The sequence below is a fragment of the Nycticebus coucang genome, chromosome 11 (assembly GCF_027406575.1).
Source record: "Nycticebus coucang isolate mNycCou1 chromosome 11, mNycCou1.pri, whole genome shotgun sequence".
NCBI classification, from domain to species: Eukaryota; Metazoa; Chordata; class Mammalia; order Primates; family Lorisidae; genus Nycticebus; species Nycticebus coucang.
Window position 1 is genome coordinate 119,890,724 of NC_069790.1, and position 16,282 is coordinate 119,907,005.

Below are 16,282 nucleotides of genomic sequence, written 5' to 3' on the forward strand. Positions count from 1 at the left end.
CCCTTGGACACATTTGGGGAGTAAGGACCTGCTGCGTCTTTGATTTTGGCCAGTGGAACAGATTTTGAACTTCTTACTTCTAGGGAATAAATGTGAGGTGATTTAAGCCACTGAGTTGGAAATAATCTGTTATAGCAGTCTTAGGAAACTCACACAAGTGGGAAGATTTGCCAAGAGGTGAGTTTTGACGAGAAGAGACTTGAGCCAAAATCAGAATAAATTGAAGGACTGACGCCATCAGGACCTGGGTGAGAATCATGTAGGCAGATGAAACAGCAACTCCAAAGGTCCGACAGTGGATATGGGAGGCTGCCACTGGGATGGTGTCCAGCAGCTGGGGGTTGGAGAGGTGGGTGTGGTCAGGGTAGGAGGAACCCTGCAGAACATGGCAATGGTTTACATGTTATGCAACAGAAGCCCTGGGAATCCCTGAGGAGGGGAGCTACCTGATCTTATTCTCAAATTTAAGAGGGTCAAGCTGGGGTGAGCACAGTGGCTCATGACTGTAATCCTAGCACTGTAGAAGGCTGACACGGGTGGATCACCTGAGCTCAGGAGTTCCAGACAAGCCTGAGCAACAGCAAGACCTCATCTCTAAAACTAGCCAGGCATTGTGGTGGACATCTGTAGTCCCAGCTACTTGGGAGGCTGAGACAAGAGGATCACTTGAGTCCAAGAATTTGAGTTTGCTGTGAACTATGATACCATAGTACTCAACCCCAGGGCAACTGAGCGAGACTATGTCTCTAAAGAATAAAAATTGGTCAAGCGGGTTAAGTGGTGACTGGACTCTATGGGGCCAGAGTGGAGGCAGGGTGAGTGGAAAGCAGCTGTCACAGAGCCCAGGTGAGAGAGACTGTGCTGACCAGGTGGCAGCAGGGTGTGGTGAGAGTAGAAGTGGGCCTCACAGCTATGGGGCACCCATACCTACCAGTTTCCTTTGCAGGAGATCTGAGCTATCTACCTCGTATCCTTTTTATTAACTGTATTTATTCTTTCTCTTTTAGCAAAACAGACTCTGGGAACTGAGAGTTCTCAAACCCTAGGTTGAGATCAAATGTCAGTTCTCAAAACTCCAAGGTAGGAGACACTTTGAACTGACATTTGATCTCAACTCAGGGTTTCCCTTACAGCGTTTGGCCTTGCCATGCATTATCCATGTTTCATGCACTTTAGGATATTTTTAGAACTGCAAAAGTAGGAGCACCTTGATCTTTTCCTGAAGAATTTCTATATGACCTAGATGCAAAATCTAGGAAGGTTCAGGCGGCCTTCTCCAGTTTGTGCCTGGGCTGCGGTGGGAGTTTTCCCTCAACCCCACATTTGTGGTTGGAACGGACCCTGTTACAAAAGACAACACAAGTTTATTAATATGTGTATTTCACACATACAAGAGAGACACCCAGGGAAACAGCCGTTGTCAGAGAGGTGGCTGTAAATTCCAGCTTATACAGCAGATTCAACCAAAAATAATAAATTTGTAGAGAAGTGACAAGACACAGGAGAAGGACTTTGAGTCTCTAGAGGCAGCACCTTATGGATAGCCAAATAACTGACAGCTAAAGGCTAGTTAGGACATCTGGTTCACACAGACTCCTCTGGTACTGTGCCCAGGCCCATAAGGGTCTGAAGTTGTCTTTGGTGATTAACATTTGTTCTCCCTGGCAGAGGCAGGAGTGGGGTATCTTTTATCTTCTATGTAACTCTCTGTCCTACTTTTAGGTAGATAAAGGGCAAGAAGCTTTCTTGCACTTCTTCATTGCCTTCAGCTCAATAATCCTTCATATTTGGGGCAGCATATTCTGACCTCCCATGTGGCTTCCTCTCGATCTCCTCCAGATGGAAAGACTCAAAGGATGAAGGGCTACAGCAAATCCACACAGATTCCTGTCAGTGCAAGGCACACCCAGAGGGTTTGTCCTGCATCAAGGTCAGCACGGATGTGCTCTCCACCTCTTCCCCAAACTGCAACCACCTGGAAATAGCTACACAAGGGTTTGTAGCTATTCGGTCTTAGGTAAAATTCCTCTCAACATCCTTTCGCCTTGGGCAGTGCCTGTGGCTCAGTAGGTAGGGCTCTGGCCCCATATACTGAGGGTGGTAGGTTTGAACACTCCCTGGCCAAACTGCAACAAAAAAATAGCTGGGCGGGGCAGCACCTGCGGCTCAAAGGGGTAGGGCACTGGCCCCGTATGCCGGAGGTGGCGGGTTTAAACCCAGCCCCAGCCAAAACCCGCAAAAATAAATAAATAAATAAAAACAAAATAGCTGGGTGTTGTGGTGGGCGCCTGTAGTCCCAGCTACTTGGGAGGCTGAGGCAAGAGAATCGCCTAAGCCCAGGAGTTGGAGATTGCTGTGAGCTATCATGCTGAGACAGTTTCCAGTGTGCTAGGCCATTTGACATTTGTCTTGTTGCTGGACTGTCCCTCTACTTCTGTCTCTAAGGCATTTGGAAGGTACCAAATATTAAGGCTTTCAATTTCCAGCTGGCATACAGCTCAGGAATTCCTTCACCACTCCTTTTTTGGGGGTAGAGGGCTACGGCATCATAGCTCACAGCAACCTCAGACTCTTGGGCTCAAGGGATCCTCTTGCTTCAGCTTCCCAAGTAGCTGGGACTACTGGCACCCTTCACAATGGCTGGCTGTTCTTTCTATTCTTTCTCAGGCTGATCTCAAACTCCTGAGCTCAAGCTATCCACCCTCCTCAGCCTCCCAGAATGCTAGGATTATAAGTATAAGCCACTGTGCCTGGCCTAAGATGAAGATACTTTGTGAGCCTATGAGAGAATTCTCCTTGGATGGGTCTTTTGGGAATATGAAACTCCGGTAAAATTGTAATAATCAGGTTGGGCATGGTGACTCACATCTGTAATCCTAGCACTCTGGGAGGCTGAGGCAGGGGGGGTGGCTTGAGCTCAGGAGTTTGAGACCAGCTTGAGCAAGAGCGAGACCCTGTCTCTACTAAAATTGGAAAAATTAGCCGAGTATTGTGGCAGGTGGCTATAGTCCCAGCTACTTGGGAGGCTGAGGCAAGAGGATCGCTTGAGCCCAGGAGTCTGAGGTTGCTGTGAGCTAGGATGAAGCCATGACACTTTAGCCTGGGGCAACAGAGTGAGATTCTGTCTCAAACAAACAAATGTGAAGTAATGAAGAAGCTTTAGGCAGCTGTGCTGACTCATTAGCCCACATGTATTTCATGTTTACTCTGCGCCAGGCCCAGCACTGGGCACTTTACTCACACTTACAACTTTAGTGGTTAAGACCAAGGCACTGCTTCGTTCAAATGGGCCTCTGTCCAGCTGTGTGGCCTTGTGTACGTTTCTGAACATTTCAGAGTTTCTGTTGCTTTCATTTGAACAATGAGGGTCAGAAGAGTCTGTTTCATCGGGTTACTCACAGGAATAAATGAGATATGTATGTATCGCCATGCCTGACACAAAAATAAAGGCTCCCTAAATGCTGTTATTACTAAGTATTTAAGTAATAACTGGAATATCTTCCTATTGCACTAATGGTGGAAAAATTCATTCTTCTATAACCACCAAACTGGGCATATATTCTGCAATATGCTATGACCACATTTTCTGATCCTTTGAACTACATAATCTGACGAAGATCACTTTTTCATTTTTGTGAATTTTATTGTATGAAAAATATAAACATTAAATATTTAACGTACAAATAGTTTGCTTGTGGTAGGTAAAATAAGACCTGAATAAATGGAGAGACAGGAATCTTAAATTTCTCTAAATGCCAGTAGGATTTTTTAAAATATTGACAAGAAATTCTAAAGTTCATTCGGAAGAATCACTATCAAGTTTTGAAGAACAACAACAAAAAAATGGAGTCTTTGTGCCAGTAAAGTACTGTATTATTTTTTTTTTTTGTAGAGACAGAGTCTCACTGTACAGCCCTCTGTAGAGTGCTATGGCATCACACAGCTCACAGCAACCTCCAACTCCTGGGCTTAAGCGATTCTCCTGCCTCAGCCTCCAGAGCAGCTGGGACTACAGGCGCCCGCCACAACGCCCGGCTATTTTTTTGTTGCAGTTTGGCTGGAGCCGGGTTTGAACCTGCCACCCCCGGTATATGGGGCCGGCACCTCACTGACTGAGCCACAGGCGCCCCCCCGCCAGTAAAGTACTTTAACTACTAGGTATTAAAATTTATTTTCTGTGGTAAAACTACAAACATTAAATGTAATTAGGGGACGAGGGTGGCCTCTATAAACATAACTCTGAAGGCAGAAACCATAAAAGAAGACCGATAGACTTAGGCACATAAAAGAACTTTATCACATAAAACATTTAAAAGTTAAAATACAAATGGAGGAAACATGTTTGTAGCATACATGACAAGTAGTTAATACTTTTACTTTATGAGTGCCCCCACCAATAAAACCAACTTCCCAACTTTTAAAAATGGACAAATAGGAAAGTGAGCAAACAGAACATAAACAAGTTTACAAAAGAGAAAATACAAAGTGGCAATAAAGAACCATGTGAATAACCAGTCCCGCTAATTAGTAATCGAAGAAATGGAAACCAAAACAATGAGAAATTACTGTTTTAAATTAAAATGGGAAAAAAAGGCATGTGTGATCAAGGGTATGGAAAAATGGGCTTTTCTCGGGGAAAACTAATAAATCTACCTGGAATATAATTTATTTCTTTTTCTTTTTTTTAGAGACAGAGTCTCACTTTATTGCCCTCAGTAGAGTGCTGTGATGTCGCATAGCTCACAGCAACCTCCAACTCCTAGGCTTAGGCGATTCTCCTGCCTCAGCCTCCCAAGTACATGGAACTACAGGTGCCCGCCACAATGCCCAGCTATTTTTTGGTTGCAGTTTGGCTAGGGCTGGGTTTGAACCTGCCACCCTTGGTATATGGGGCCAGCGCCCTACTCACTGAGCCACAGGCGCTGCCCCCTGGAAGATAATTTAATTTAGAAGACATTTTACTTTGCCTCCTTCCCATCAGTTCTCAAACTCTATTATTATTATTATTATTATTTTTTTTTGTAGAGACAGAGTCTCACTTTATGGCCCTTGGTAGAGTGCTGTGGCCTCACACAGCTCACAGCAACCTCCAACTCCTGGACTTAAGCGATTCTCTTGCCTCAGCCTCCTGAGTAGCTGGGACTACAGGCGCCCGCCACAACGCCTGGCTATTTTTTGGTTGCAGTTTGGCCGGGGCTGGGCTTGAACCCGCCACCATCGATATATGGGCGGGTTTGAACCCACCTTACCGACTGAGCCACAGGTGCCGCCCTCTATTATTATTATTATTATTATTATTGAGACAATCTACTTTGTTTCCCTTGGTAGAGTGCTCTGGCATCATAGCTCACAGCAACCTCAAACTCTTGGGCTCAAATGATTCTCTTGCCTTAGCTTCTCGAGTAGGTGGGACTATATAGTTGCCCTCCACAATGCTATTTTTTAGAGACGGGGGTCTTACTCTTGCTCAGGCTGTTCTTGAACTCGTGACTTCAAGCGATCCGCCCACCTGGGCCTCCCAGAGTGCTAGGATTACAGGTGTGAGCCATTGCACCCACCAAATTCTAGAGCAGTGGTTCTTAACCTTCCTAATGCCGGCCCTTTAATACAGTTCCTGTGGGTAGAGACCCACAGGTTGAGAACCGCTGCTGTAGACTTTTTAAATCAGGCATGTACAATAAAAGACGAATCGTAGGTATCTAGAAAAGCAGAAAATATCTACTTGTACATAGAACAAATGAACAATCTACTTGTACAAATGAACAATTTACTTGTACATTTATGCAGCCACAAAGAATCATGTTATAAAAGGATATTTAGGCTGGGTTCGGTGGCTCACTCCTGTAATCTCAGCACTCTGGAGGGCTGAGTCAGGAGACAAGCCTGAGCAAAAGTGAGAACCAGTCTCTACTAAAAAGAGAAAAATCAGTTGGGTGTTGTAATGGGTGTCTGTTGTCCCACCTACTCAGGAGGCTGAGGCAGGATGATTGCTTGAGTCCAAGAGTTTGAAGTCTGTAGCCTGGGCCACAGAGCAAGACTTAGTGAAAAAAAAGAATATCTAATAAAATGGGAGAAAATTCAGAATATTGTGTTAAGAAGCCAAACTATACCTTTGCAAGGTAGTATACTGATTATGCCAAACATGAAATGGATATGTATTAAACAAACATGAGGATATGTAACACGATTTTAAATGTGATTGACTCTAGGAAGTAAAATATAAAAGTTTTTATGTTCTCTTATATCCTATTTATTTTTATTTTTATTTTTGGACAGGGCTGGGTTTGAACCCGGCACCTCCAGCATATGAGCCACAGGCGCCGCCCCCATATAAGCAACAGATTTAAAAGTGTTACCAAACCAAATTTGGGTCCACCTACCCTGTGCAGCAAAGCCAAACACCAGCTTCAGTATTTGCAGGGAGAGAAAGTAAGGAGCCAGATAAGGAGACACAGCAGCTAATGCTTAAGACCCCAACTCCCTGATAGTTTACAGGCAAAGGTTTTTTTTTTTTTTGTAGAGACAGAGTTTCACTTTATTGCCCTGGGTAGAGTGCTGTGGCCTCACACAGCTCACAGCAACCTCCAACTCCTGGGCTTAGGCGATTCTCCTGCCTCAGCCTCCTGAGCAGCTGGGACTACAGGCGCCCGCCACAACGCCCGGCTATCTTTTTGTTGCAGTTTGGCCGGGGCTGGGTTTGAAGCTGCCACCCTCGGTATATGGGGCCGGCGCCCTGCTCACTGATCCACAGGCGCCGCCCGAGGCAAAGGTTTTTTAAATCAGGCCTGGAGGCTGGGCGCCTGTGGCTCAAGCGGCTTAGGCGCCAGCCACATACATCAGAGCTGGCGGTTTGAATCCAGCCTGGGCCCGCCAAACGACAATGATGGCTGCAACAAAAAAATAGCCGGGCGTTGTGGCAGGCGCGTGTCGTCCCAGCTACTTGGGAGGCGGAGGCAGGAGACTCGCTTGAGCCCAGGAGTTGGAGGTTGCTGTGAGCTGCGATGCCATAGCATTCTACTCAGGGCAACAGCTTGAGGGTCTGTCTCGAAGAAAAAAAAAAAAAAAAAAAAAGAAGCAGGGGTGGGGTTAAGGGTGCGGGTGGGGCCCTCAAAAGTGAGATAAAGCCTGGAAATTTCTGTAACTTCCTTATTCGTTTTCTGGTTCCGGTCTTAGGTCTACATGGTAGGGGTCCTGATTTCTGAAAAACAACTCTTATATCAAGACGTTATCTTTAGTTTATACAGAGAATTAATCATCTTGTAACTCTTCAGTGATGGCAGCGCCTGTGGCTCAAAGGAGTGGGGCGCTGGCCCCATATGTTGGAGGTGGCGGGTTCAAACCCAGCCCCAGCCAAAAAAACCTCTTCAGTGACTATTATTTAGGTTATTATTATCTCCTTGCTTAGAGGGTTATTCATTTACTTCCCAAATTGCTGGTTACAAGACTGACTAGGTGCCTGGGATTTCCTTTAAAGGAACTCAAACTTTTCCTTTATTTCCGTGCTTGCGGAGGGGGTGAAGCCCAGCAGGCCCTTCAGAAGCGTCCCTACTCTCCCTCAAAACGTGTTATAAAACAAATGGTACAAGTCAAAAATTGCTTTTGTTGAAAAGCATGAAAGTGAAATTGTACTGGTCTAGAAACCCGAAGTAAGTGTTTCATTTGGAAAGCCAAGACCACCTGCTAGCGGGTGAGTCATGGACACAGGCTCGCACCTGCCACCGCAGACGCCACACTGGCTAAATGCCCCACGTGCACCACGGCCACCCCGGCCATCGCCCGCATCTCCCTGGCTGCCCCAGGAAGCCCGGCAACTCCTGCTGTGTCTTAATTTCTGGAACAGAGGCTTTTTCAAAGTTCACATGATCGGGCCTTTTCATTGCTTGGAACAAATCGGAAGCTACGGACTTCAGGCTGCTGCCTTCTGCGGCCCGCGGGCCAGGGAGCGTGTGCGCTGCGGCCGGAGGTGCGGGGCCGCCCCGCAGTAGCTGGTAGCGCCGCCTGGGAAAGGCCCAGGCACGACGTTCCAGGGGCGGCCGGAGCCAACTTTGAAGTCTCCCGACGGTCCCGCGGCCTTTCATAAGCCAGTGACTACGGACCAGGCCAATTGACCAAAGGCCGGCCACGCGGTCGCCCGGGGACGCGCGTCCTCTTCAGGGACAAAAGGGTCGGGAAACTTGAGCTCGGGCCTGTCCCAGAACACCGGGGCTGGTGGTCGTCATGGCAACGGAGGCAGGCCTTCGGAGGCCAGCCGCCCGGGCGGGGTAACTGCTTGCTGACCCGGCCCGCTCGCGCTGCCCCGCGTCTGCCCCGCGGCTGTCCCTGCCCCGCCCCCAGGCCGCGGTCGCCCCAGCCGGCGACTGACCCTCAGCAGCTCCTGTAGTCACGTGGCGCTGGGAACCCGGCGGGGGGGAGGTTGGGGACGGGCCTGGCAGTTGTGAACTCGAACCTGCTGCTGTCGCCGCGGCGGGGCAGGGAGCGGGCGGCGGAGGCCATCCTTCTGGCTCCATGGACGGACGCCGCGCCCCAGCACAGCCCGCCGGAGAGGTACCGCCCGGGCAGGGGCACAGGGGTGCCTCGGGCTCTTCGGGGGCAGCTTCACCTGTGGGGCGCGTGACCGTGAGTGTGCGCGACTGTGTGTGTGTGTGTGTGTGTGTGTGCGTGCGTGTGCGCGCGCGCACGGGGACACCGGATCTCCGGCGGCGGGTGGGGTGGCGAGCGCACCTGCGCACAGGCTTAGAGTGCTGCGCAGTGTGTGGGACCCTAAATGGCTGATTCGTAGGAGCGTGTCCGTGGGACACACACGGGACCTGTGTGTCCGTGAACGTTGTCCGAGGACATGCGCGACTACAAAAATGGGGTGCGGGGCTTCTGCCACCCTTGGCCATCCAAGATGCCGAAGGGGATTCTGACCAAGTCCTAGTCACACTAGCAGGCCCTCCGCAGCTCCATGGGAAATAGGCCTGGAATTCCTCTTGGGGAGAGGGTGGGGGAAGGGAGCCAGCAGGGATTCCAGAGTTACTGCCATAGCCCGGCCTTTGGGCATCAGGAAAAGTCCAGATCCTGGCCCCAGAATGGAGAATTCGTTCTTTGACCTTACCCGGGGAGGAAGTGACCCTCAAAGGCAGCAGTGTACTTTCTTGGTGAAGCAGCGTATTCATTTATTAATCCAGTATCCATTAAGGTCACTCTGCCAGGCAGGGTTGGAGCTTAAGGCCGGAGCTATGGCTTTGTGGGGGGAGGGGTTGTAGCTGACTAGGACACAAAGATGACTGCCCTAGAGGAGCTCAGAGCCTTATACATGTTTTCTCTCCCCTCCCCACAGGTAAGGCTGGCCTCTCTGCAGTCAGAGGTCTGAGCTCTGCCATGGGGGTAGGGGTGTCTTTACTGCTACAGTTTTCTCTGACACCTGGGGGCTACCGGAGTGTTGGCAGAAGCCGGCGCTGCAGCGGAAGAAGTATCCTCAGGAACATTCCCAGGAGGAGCTGGCAAAAGCCTCATTCTCAGCTCCGCAGTCTCAAGGGTAGAGTCTGGGCTTTGCTGTGTTCTCAACCACTCCACAACTCCTGCATACAGGGCCCCATCCTGACAGAAGGAGAGGGGCCTGCAAGGGAAGGATCCCTTTCTCATGTCCTGGAGGTCTTCCCTGTGCTCAGTATGGCATTGGGAAAGAGTCATGGCTGTGCTCCCCAGGATGAAAAAGGCTCTAGGGAATTGAGGAGATTGTGTTTGGAGCTTGCAAGCAGGCACTGAAGGCCCCCCAGGATTTTTTTTTTTTTTTTTGCAGTTTTTGGCCAGGGCTGGGTTTGAACCCACCACCTCCAGCAATGGGGCTGGCGCCTTACTTGGTTGAGCCACAGGTGCTGCCCACCCCCCAGGAGTCTTAACAGCCACCCCAGCAACCTTTTTTCCGTGGGAGGCTCTTTTGCAGGAATCTGGGCTCCCCAGAGGGGTGAACGTCGGGCTGCCTCTGGCACGATTGGGGCAGGACCAGACAGGGGACAGGGATCACAGTCTCTTCCCTCCATTCTCTTGCCCCAATAATCTGCAGCACCCAAAGTGAAGCAGAACCGAGGATTAGGCCCCGAGGGCAGCAGAGTGTAGGTGTTCCTTGGATTCGGGGAGAGTTTTCCTTGCAATGTCTTAATTGTGTGTGTGGGTGGAAAAGGACAGACGGGCAGAGTGTGGGCACAGTCTGGCCAGGTGGTGGCCTGGCATTAGACTGCTCTGGGAGTAGCACCCAGGGCTCCCTCCCTTCCTGTTCCCTGAGGAGGGCTGTTTCCACTTGCTCTCCAGGCTTCTACAGTGTGAGATTGAGGTTAATGAGGCTGAAAGTGCTTCCCTTGTGATGTGATAAGAATGAGATGCTATAGAAATTTCCTTCTGTGAGATCTTTGCAAACCAGGTGTTTTAGAGGCAAGAACACTGGCCTGGGAATTTAGAAGACCTGTCCCCTAGTCTTGGTTCTCCCTTGGTTTACTGTGTCACCTCGGGCAAATTTCAGCACTGTTGTTGATGCCTCACAATTGCTTCATCTGACAGACAGGGAGCTCAGTGTCTGCTTGACCAGCCTCACAGAGCTGCTGTGAAGCTGGGATGTGGCAATTGGAGATAGCAGAAATAAGGAGAGGGCAACAGGGAACTGTTTTGAAAAAGCATAAGGCCCTGTAGGGACCTGTAGAAGATAGGTCTTCTGTGACGATGTTTTCTAGTGAGTTCTATGGCAGGATTGTGCATCCAACACTGGAGTGTTGAGTGCTTGCCTGACACTGGGAGAGCAGCCATGAGGGAATTCCAAGAAGTGTCCGAGTTCCTCCCTTCTATAGTTTTTAGGGCAATAAAGACATAAGACAAATAACTAGAAACCCAAATGAAACGGCATATAACATGTAAGGTAATAGAAGAGTAGTCAATTCATGTCAAAGGGTCTAAGACAGTGCTTCTCAACCTTCCTAATGCTGCGCCCTTTAATACAGTTTCTGTGGGTTGCCACCCACAGGTTGAGAACCCCTGGTCTAAGAGGATGGCAAGCTCCTCTGGGAGGCTGAGGCCTGGAAGGGAGGACCGAGGCAGGATGAGTTGGTCTCTAGAGTGACTCTACTTTTCCACCCTTAGCAGAGGAAGAACCAATCCTGGAACGACGCTGCAGGAGCCCCTTGGCCATGGGCCCAGTCCAGCCCCGACTCCTCTCTGGGCCCTCCCAGGAGTCATCCCATGCTCTGGAGAAGGAGCCCGGTGGGCTGAGGCAGCAAGGCACTTCAGTGGCCCAACCAGGCAGCCAGGCCCCAGGCAGGGCTCATCGCTGTGCACACTGTCGAAGGCACTTCCCAGGCTGGGTGGCCCTGTGGCTTCATGCCCGCCGGTGCCAGGCCCGGCTGCCCCTACCCTGCCCTGAGTGTGGCCGTCGCTTCCGCCATACCCCTTTCTTAGCATTGCACCGCCAGGTCCATGCTGCTGCCACCCGGGACCTGGGCTTTGCCTGCCATCTCTGTGGGCAAAGCTTCCGAGGCTGGGTGGCCCTGGTTTTGCATCTGCGGGCCCATTCGGCTGCAAAGAGGCCGATTGCTTGTCCCAAATGCGAGAGACGCTTCTGGCGACAAAAGCAGCTTCGAGCTCATCAGCGGCGGTGCCACCCCCCTGTCCCGGAGGCCCGACCCTTCATATGCGGCAACTGTGGCCGGAGCTTTGCCCAGTGGGACCAGCTAGTTGCTCACAAGCGGGTGCATGTAGCAGAGGCCCTGGAGGAGGCAGCAACCAAAGCTCTGGGTCCCCGGCCCAGGGGCCGCCCCGCGGTGACCGCCCCTCGGCCTGGTGGAGACGCCGTTGACCGCCCTTTCCAGTGTGCCTGCTGTGGCAAGCGCTTCCGGCACAAGCCCAACTTGATCGCTCACCGCCGCGTGCACACAGGGGAGCGGCCACACCAGTGCCCAGAATGTGGGAAGCGCTTCACCAACAAGCCCTACCTGACCTCTCACAGGCGCATCCACACCGGAGAGAAGCCCTACCCGTGCACGGAGTGTGGCCGCCGCTTCCGGCACAAACCCAACCTGCTGTCCCACAGCAAGATCCACAAGCGATCCGAGGGCTCTGTCCCTGCCGCCCCTGGCCCAGGCAGCCCCCAGCTTCCAGCCGGGCCTGAGCCCACCCCGGTGGCCCCGCTGAGACCAGTGAGGGAGCTGGTGCCACAGGAGCCCCCCCGGGATTCTCCGCAGGACCAGGTCGAGGCCCCCGCGTCTCTCTACAGCTGCGACGACTGCGGGAGGAGCTTCCGGCTTGAGCGCTTCTTACGGGCCCACCAGCGGCAGCACACGGGTGAGCGGCCCTTTACCTGCGCTGAGTGTGGGAAGAACTTCGGCAAGAAGACGCACCTGGTGGCACACTCGCGGGTGCACTCAGGGGAGCGGCCCTTTGCCTGTGAGGAGTGTGGGCGCCGCTTCTCCCAGGGCAGCCATCTGGCGGCGCACCGGCGCGACCATGCGCCCGAGCGCCCCTTTGTCTGCCCCGACTGCGGCAAGGCTTTCCGCCACAAGCCCTACCTGGCTGCCCACCGGCGCATCCACACTGGCGAGAAACCCTACGTCTGCCCTGACTGCGGCAAAGCCTTCAGCCAGAAGTCCAACCTGGTGTCTCACCGGCGCATCCACACAGGCGAGCGGCCCTACGCCTGCCCTGACTGCGACCGTAGCTTCAGCCAGAAGTCCAACCTCATCACGCACCGCAAGAGCCACATCCGGGACGGCGCCTTCTGCTGTGCCATCTGTGGCCAGACCTTCGACGACGAAGAGAAGCTCCTGACCCACCAGAAGAAGCATGATGTCTGAGGCGGGCAGGGCTTGGGTGTCTCTGGGGCCAGAGAGGTACCTGGTGCTGGAGTAGAGGAGACTGGAATCCCAGCTGGGTCAGAAAGAGGCTGGGGATGAGCTGTTCCCTTGAGCCAGTAAGGTCAACCCTGGGTGGCCAGGGAACCCACTTCAGAATGCAAGGATGCTGGCCTTGGATTAGTGTCTGCTAGGGTTCCTGACTGTCCTGTGCCCTGGAAAAGTAGCAATAGTAACGCCATCTATCCTGTAGAGCCCTCTGGCTAGAGGAGCCACCAGTGGAAGGGAAGATCCTCCATCCTCTGGTGTTAACGCCTTAATGTCCTTATGTTTTACTATGAGTTACTTCAGATCATTTTTGGAAGTAGGTGTGGTGCAGTCCTTAGTAAATGAACATCTAGGGAGAAGTGGGGCCAGCTGAGTACATCTTGGAGAACCTGCTGGGCCCGTCAGACGGCACCTAGGCCTTTCCAGCACCAAGAGGTGAAGCAGAGCTGCTCTCCCTCTGCTCCCACCCATCCCTCCTGTCCGCACACAAGCACCAGACAGACTTGGAGACCCATCTTCTGTTCATCTTCTTTCTCCCCAGAGATCAACCCCCCAAGGCATTTCCTCTTTAGTCTGTCTTGCTTTATCTACCAGTCCCCTGATCCCTACTACAGTGCTTAGAGCTTCCCCTGGCTGGCTGTCAGCAACCCAGTGTTCAGGCTTTTGTTCCAACACCTCAACCCCTCCTTCCCTACTCATACTGTGGAAAGGACTGTCCCATTGGTGACAGAGGGTCAGCTGAAGGGAAGGTGCTGGTGAGTTTCCCTCCCAACATTTCTAGCATATGGATGCCCAGCCTCTGCTTGAGCACTTAGGTGATGGGGAGTACCATCACCTGAGGCCCTGGTACTATTGTAGGATGATTCTAATTGTTAGAAATTCTTCCTTATAATAAATGAATTCTGCTTTCCTATAATTTCTGTCTGTTGGGCCTTGTGCTGTTCTGTGGAACTAAACAGAGCAACCATTTACCCTCCTTTTCAAAATAGAGAATAAAGATTTGGTTTCAGAACTGGTGTCTGGTGTCCCTTTTTCCTGGGGGGCTCTGGCATCAGCCCAGTAACCTGCCTTGCTGAGGTCCATCTTGCCTCCAGTTCTCCAAGCATACCTCTCAGCTGGGCTGATTCTCCGGGTGGCAGGAGAAGGTTCCAGAGAACTATGGCCCATGGAAATGGAGATCTCAGTTTCAACCACTTGTCCTCCTTCAACCAGGGTTGCTACTGTCTTTCTCATCGTCTTGGCCTTGTAACTCCAGCAAGCATTGAGAGGCCCTTTTTTTTTTTGTAGAGACATAGAGTCTCACTTAATGGCCCTCGGTAGAGTGCCATGGCCTCACACAGCTCACAGCAACCTCCAACTCCTGGGCGTAAGTGATTCTCTTGCCTCAGCCTCCCAAGTAGCTGGGACTACAGGCGCCTGCCACAACGCCCAGCTATTTTTTGGCTGCAGTTTGGCCGGGGCCAGGTTTGAACCCACCACCCTCGGTATATGGGGCAGGCGCCTTACCGACTGAGCCACAGGCGCCGCCCCGAGAGTCCCTTTTTGAGGGGCAGTGGATGTTACAGACTTTGGCTAGACCTAGACCTTCTTTCCAGCATCCCCCCATGGAGGCCTGACAGAAGCAGAGATGGCTCTCGGTTCTTTTATCCCACTCACCAGGGCTTCAGCCTTCTTTGTGGTAAAGTCAGGCTTTTCAGGTGCCATTAGCAGGCGGGAGAGAAGGTGTGACTTGATTTTGTCCTGCAGTGCCACCCTGGCTGCAGGCCCCCTGATCTCTTCCAGCTGTCACTGGTCATTTCATACCAGTTTGAGTGCCTGTCCGGCATCAGCAGGCTCTTTCTTGGCAGTCTTCATAAGTTTTGCATAGATCCCCAGTACCTCCATAAGTTTTGCATAGATCCCCAGTACCTAGCATGGCATCTGCTGCTTAAGAGTGACCACAATTTGGGCGGCGCCTGTGGCTCAGTCGTAAGGCGCCGGCCCCATATACCGAGGGTGGCGGGTTCAAACCCGGCCCCCGGCTGAACTGCAACCAAAAAATAGCCGGGCGTTGTGGCGGGCGCCTATAGTCCCAGCTTCTCGGGAGGCTGAGGCAAGAGAATCGCTTAAGCCCAGGAGTTGGAGGTTGCTGTGAGCTGTGTGAGGCCACGGCACTCTACAGGGCCATAAAGTGAGACTCTGTCTCTACAAAAAAAAAAAAAAAGAGTGACCACAATTTGTATATGTGAGTGGCACCTTACAAAGAAGTTTCTCTAAGTTACGTACCTTTGTGTGGCAGGTACTCTTATTCCTCTCTTATAGATGAAAGCATTTGCCCATGGTCATAGAACTGGTAATCACCAGGGACACATTCAAGTCCAGGTCCATCTCCTGAGGCCTGTACTCTTGACCACTCACCTGCTTATCAGCTGAATGGAGGATGCTGCTGTTTGACCACAAGTATGTACTAAATACCCACTGTGTGCTTGATGTGATGGGAACCAGGGTTACAAAGAACAGGACTCAATCCCTATCCCATGAGGTGTGGGTCTGGGTGGGATGTGCTGTTTGTAGGTCATGGGTACAATAGGGAGCGGAGGTTGGGGTGGGAGTGGCTTGTGATGTGTAGGATGGACAGGAACTGCTTCAAAGCGTCATACTGGTTTATTGGGTTATGGGGCCACTTAAAAACCTGTATAATTGATGGCAAACTACCTGTCAGAGCCTGGGGATAGAGGCATTGTCTCAAGACATATCCACTCATTTCTCTTTGGGGGAGCTCAGGGCTTCCAGGGAAGGGGAGATGACTTGGAAAGAGTGGGTAGATGTCTGGGGATGATGGGCAGGAGCAGAGAACAGTTCCTGGGACAATTAGTATTGAGGGGTTGAGGACAAGGATGAAGGAGAGAGAGAATCTGACCAGGGGTCCTGACCTTTTGAAAAATCATTTTTATTTTATTTTTTTTTAAATCAGACCCCAATGCATTTTTTTGTGTGTGTGTGTGTGATTTTTGGCTGGGGCTGGGTTTGAACCCGCCACCTCCGGCATATGGGACCGGCGCCCTACTCCTTGAGCCACAGGCACCGCCTGAAAAATCATTTTTAAAGGAAGTAGACTGGGGTATGGGGAAGATGGGCCCTGGGTGTCCTCAGTGCTATGCTGCCCACTACTTTTGCGGAGGGATGGTGAGGAGAGGTCTAAAGGCCAGAAAAGGCCACACCAGAGACTTTTAAGGGCACTGGTGAAGTAGGGACAGAGTACACTTGCCCATGCTTCCTTCTGAGTCCCTGGAGATGGGTGTGGGTTCTTGCTCATCCTGGTTTATCCTGACAGCAGTCATGGGAGGACTGCCAGGATTAGAGGGAGTGTCTTTGAATAATCCACAGTTTTTCTTCTATAATTATACAAAAATATTAAAGTATCTTTAAAAAAAATATGC

General features: G+C 51.3%; 1 protein-coding gene across 10 annotated transcripts; it reads left to right on the forward strand.

Moving 5' to 3' along the window:
* Positions 1 to 7,180: 7,180 nt before the first annotated feature.
* Positions 7,181 to 13,875, forward strand: REPIN1 (replication initiator 1). Of its 10 annotated transcripts, none has more exons than XM_053609173.1 (3): positions 7,181 to 8,544; positions 9,394 to 9,520; positions 11,116 to 13,875. In XM_053609173.1, the coding sequence occupies exons 1-3, from the start codon at positions 8,506 to 8,508 to the stop codon at positions 12,816 to 12,818; spliced, it is 1,869 nt and encodes a 622-aa protein (XP_053465148.1). In that variant the 5' UTR covers positions 7,181 to 8,505; the 3' UTR covers positions 12,819 to 13,875. The 10 variants fall into 10 exon arrangements, with proteins under 10 accessions (XP_053465148.1, XP_053465146.1, XP_053465149.1 ...); XM_053609171.1 differs by having other exon boundaries at positions 7,182 to 8,544; positions 11,113 to 13,875; XM_053609174.1 differs by having other exon boundaries at positions 7,183 to 8,616; positions 9,323 to 9,520; positions 11,113 to 13,875.
* The last annotated feature ends 2,407 nt before the right edge of the window (positions 13,876 to 16,282 follow it).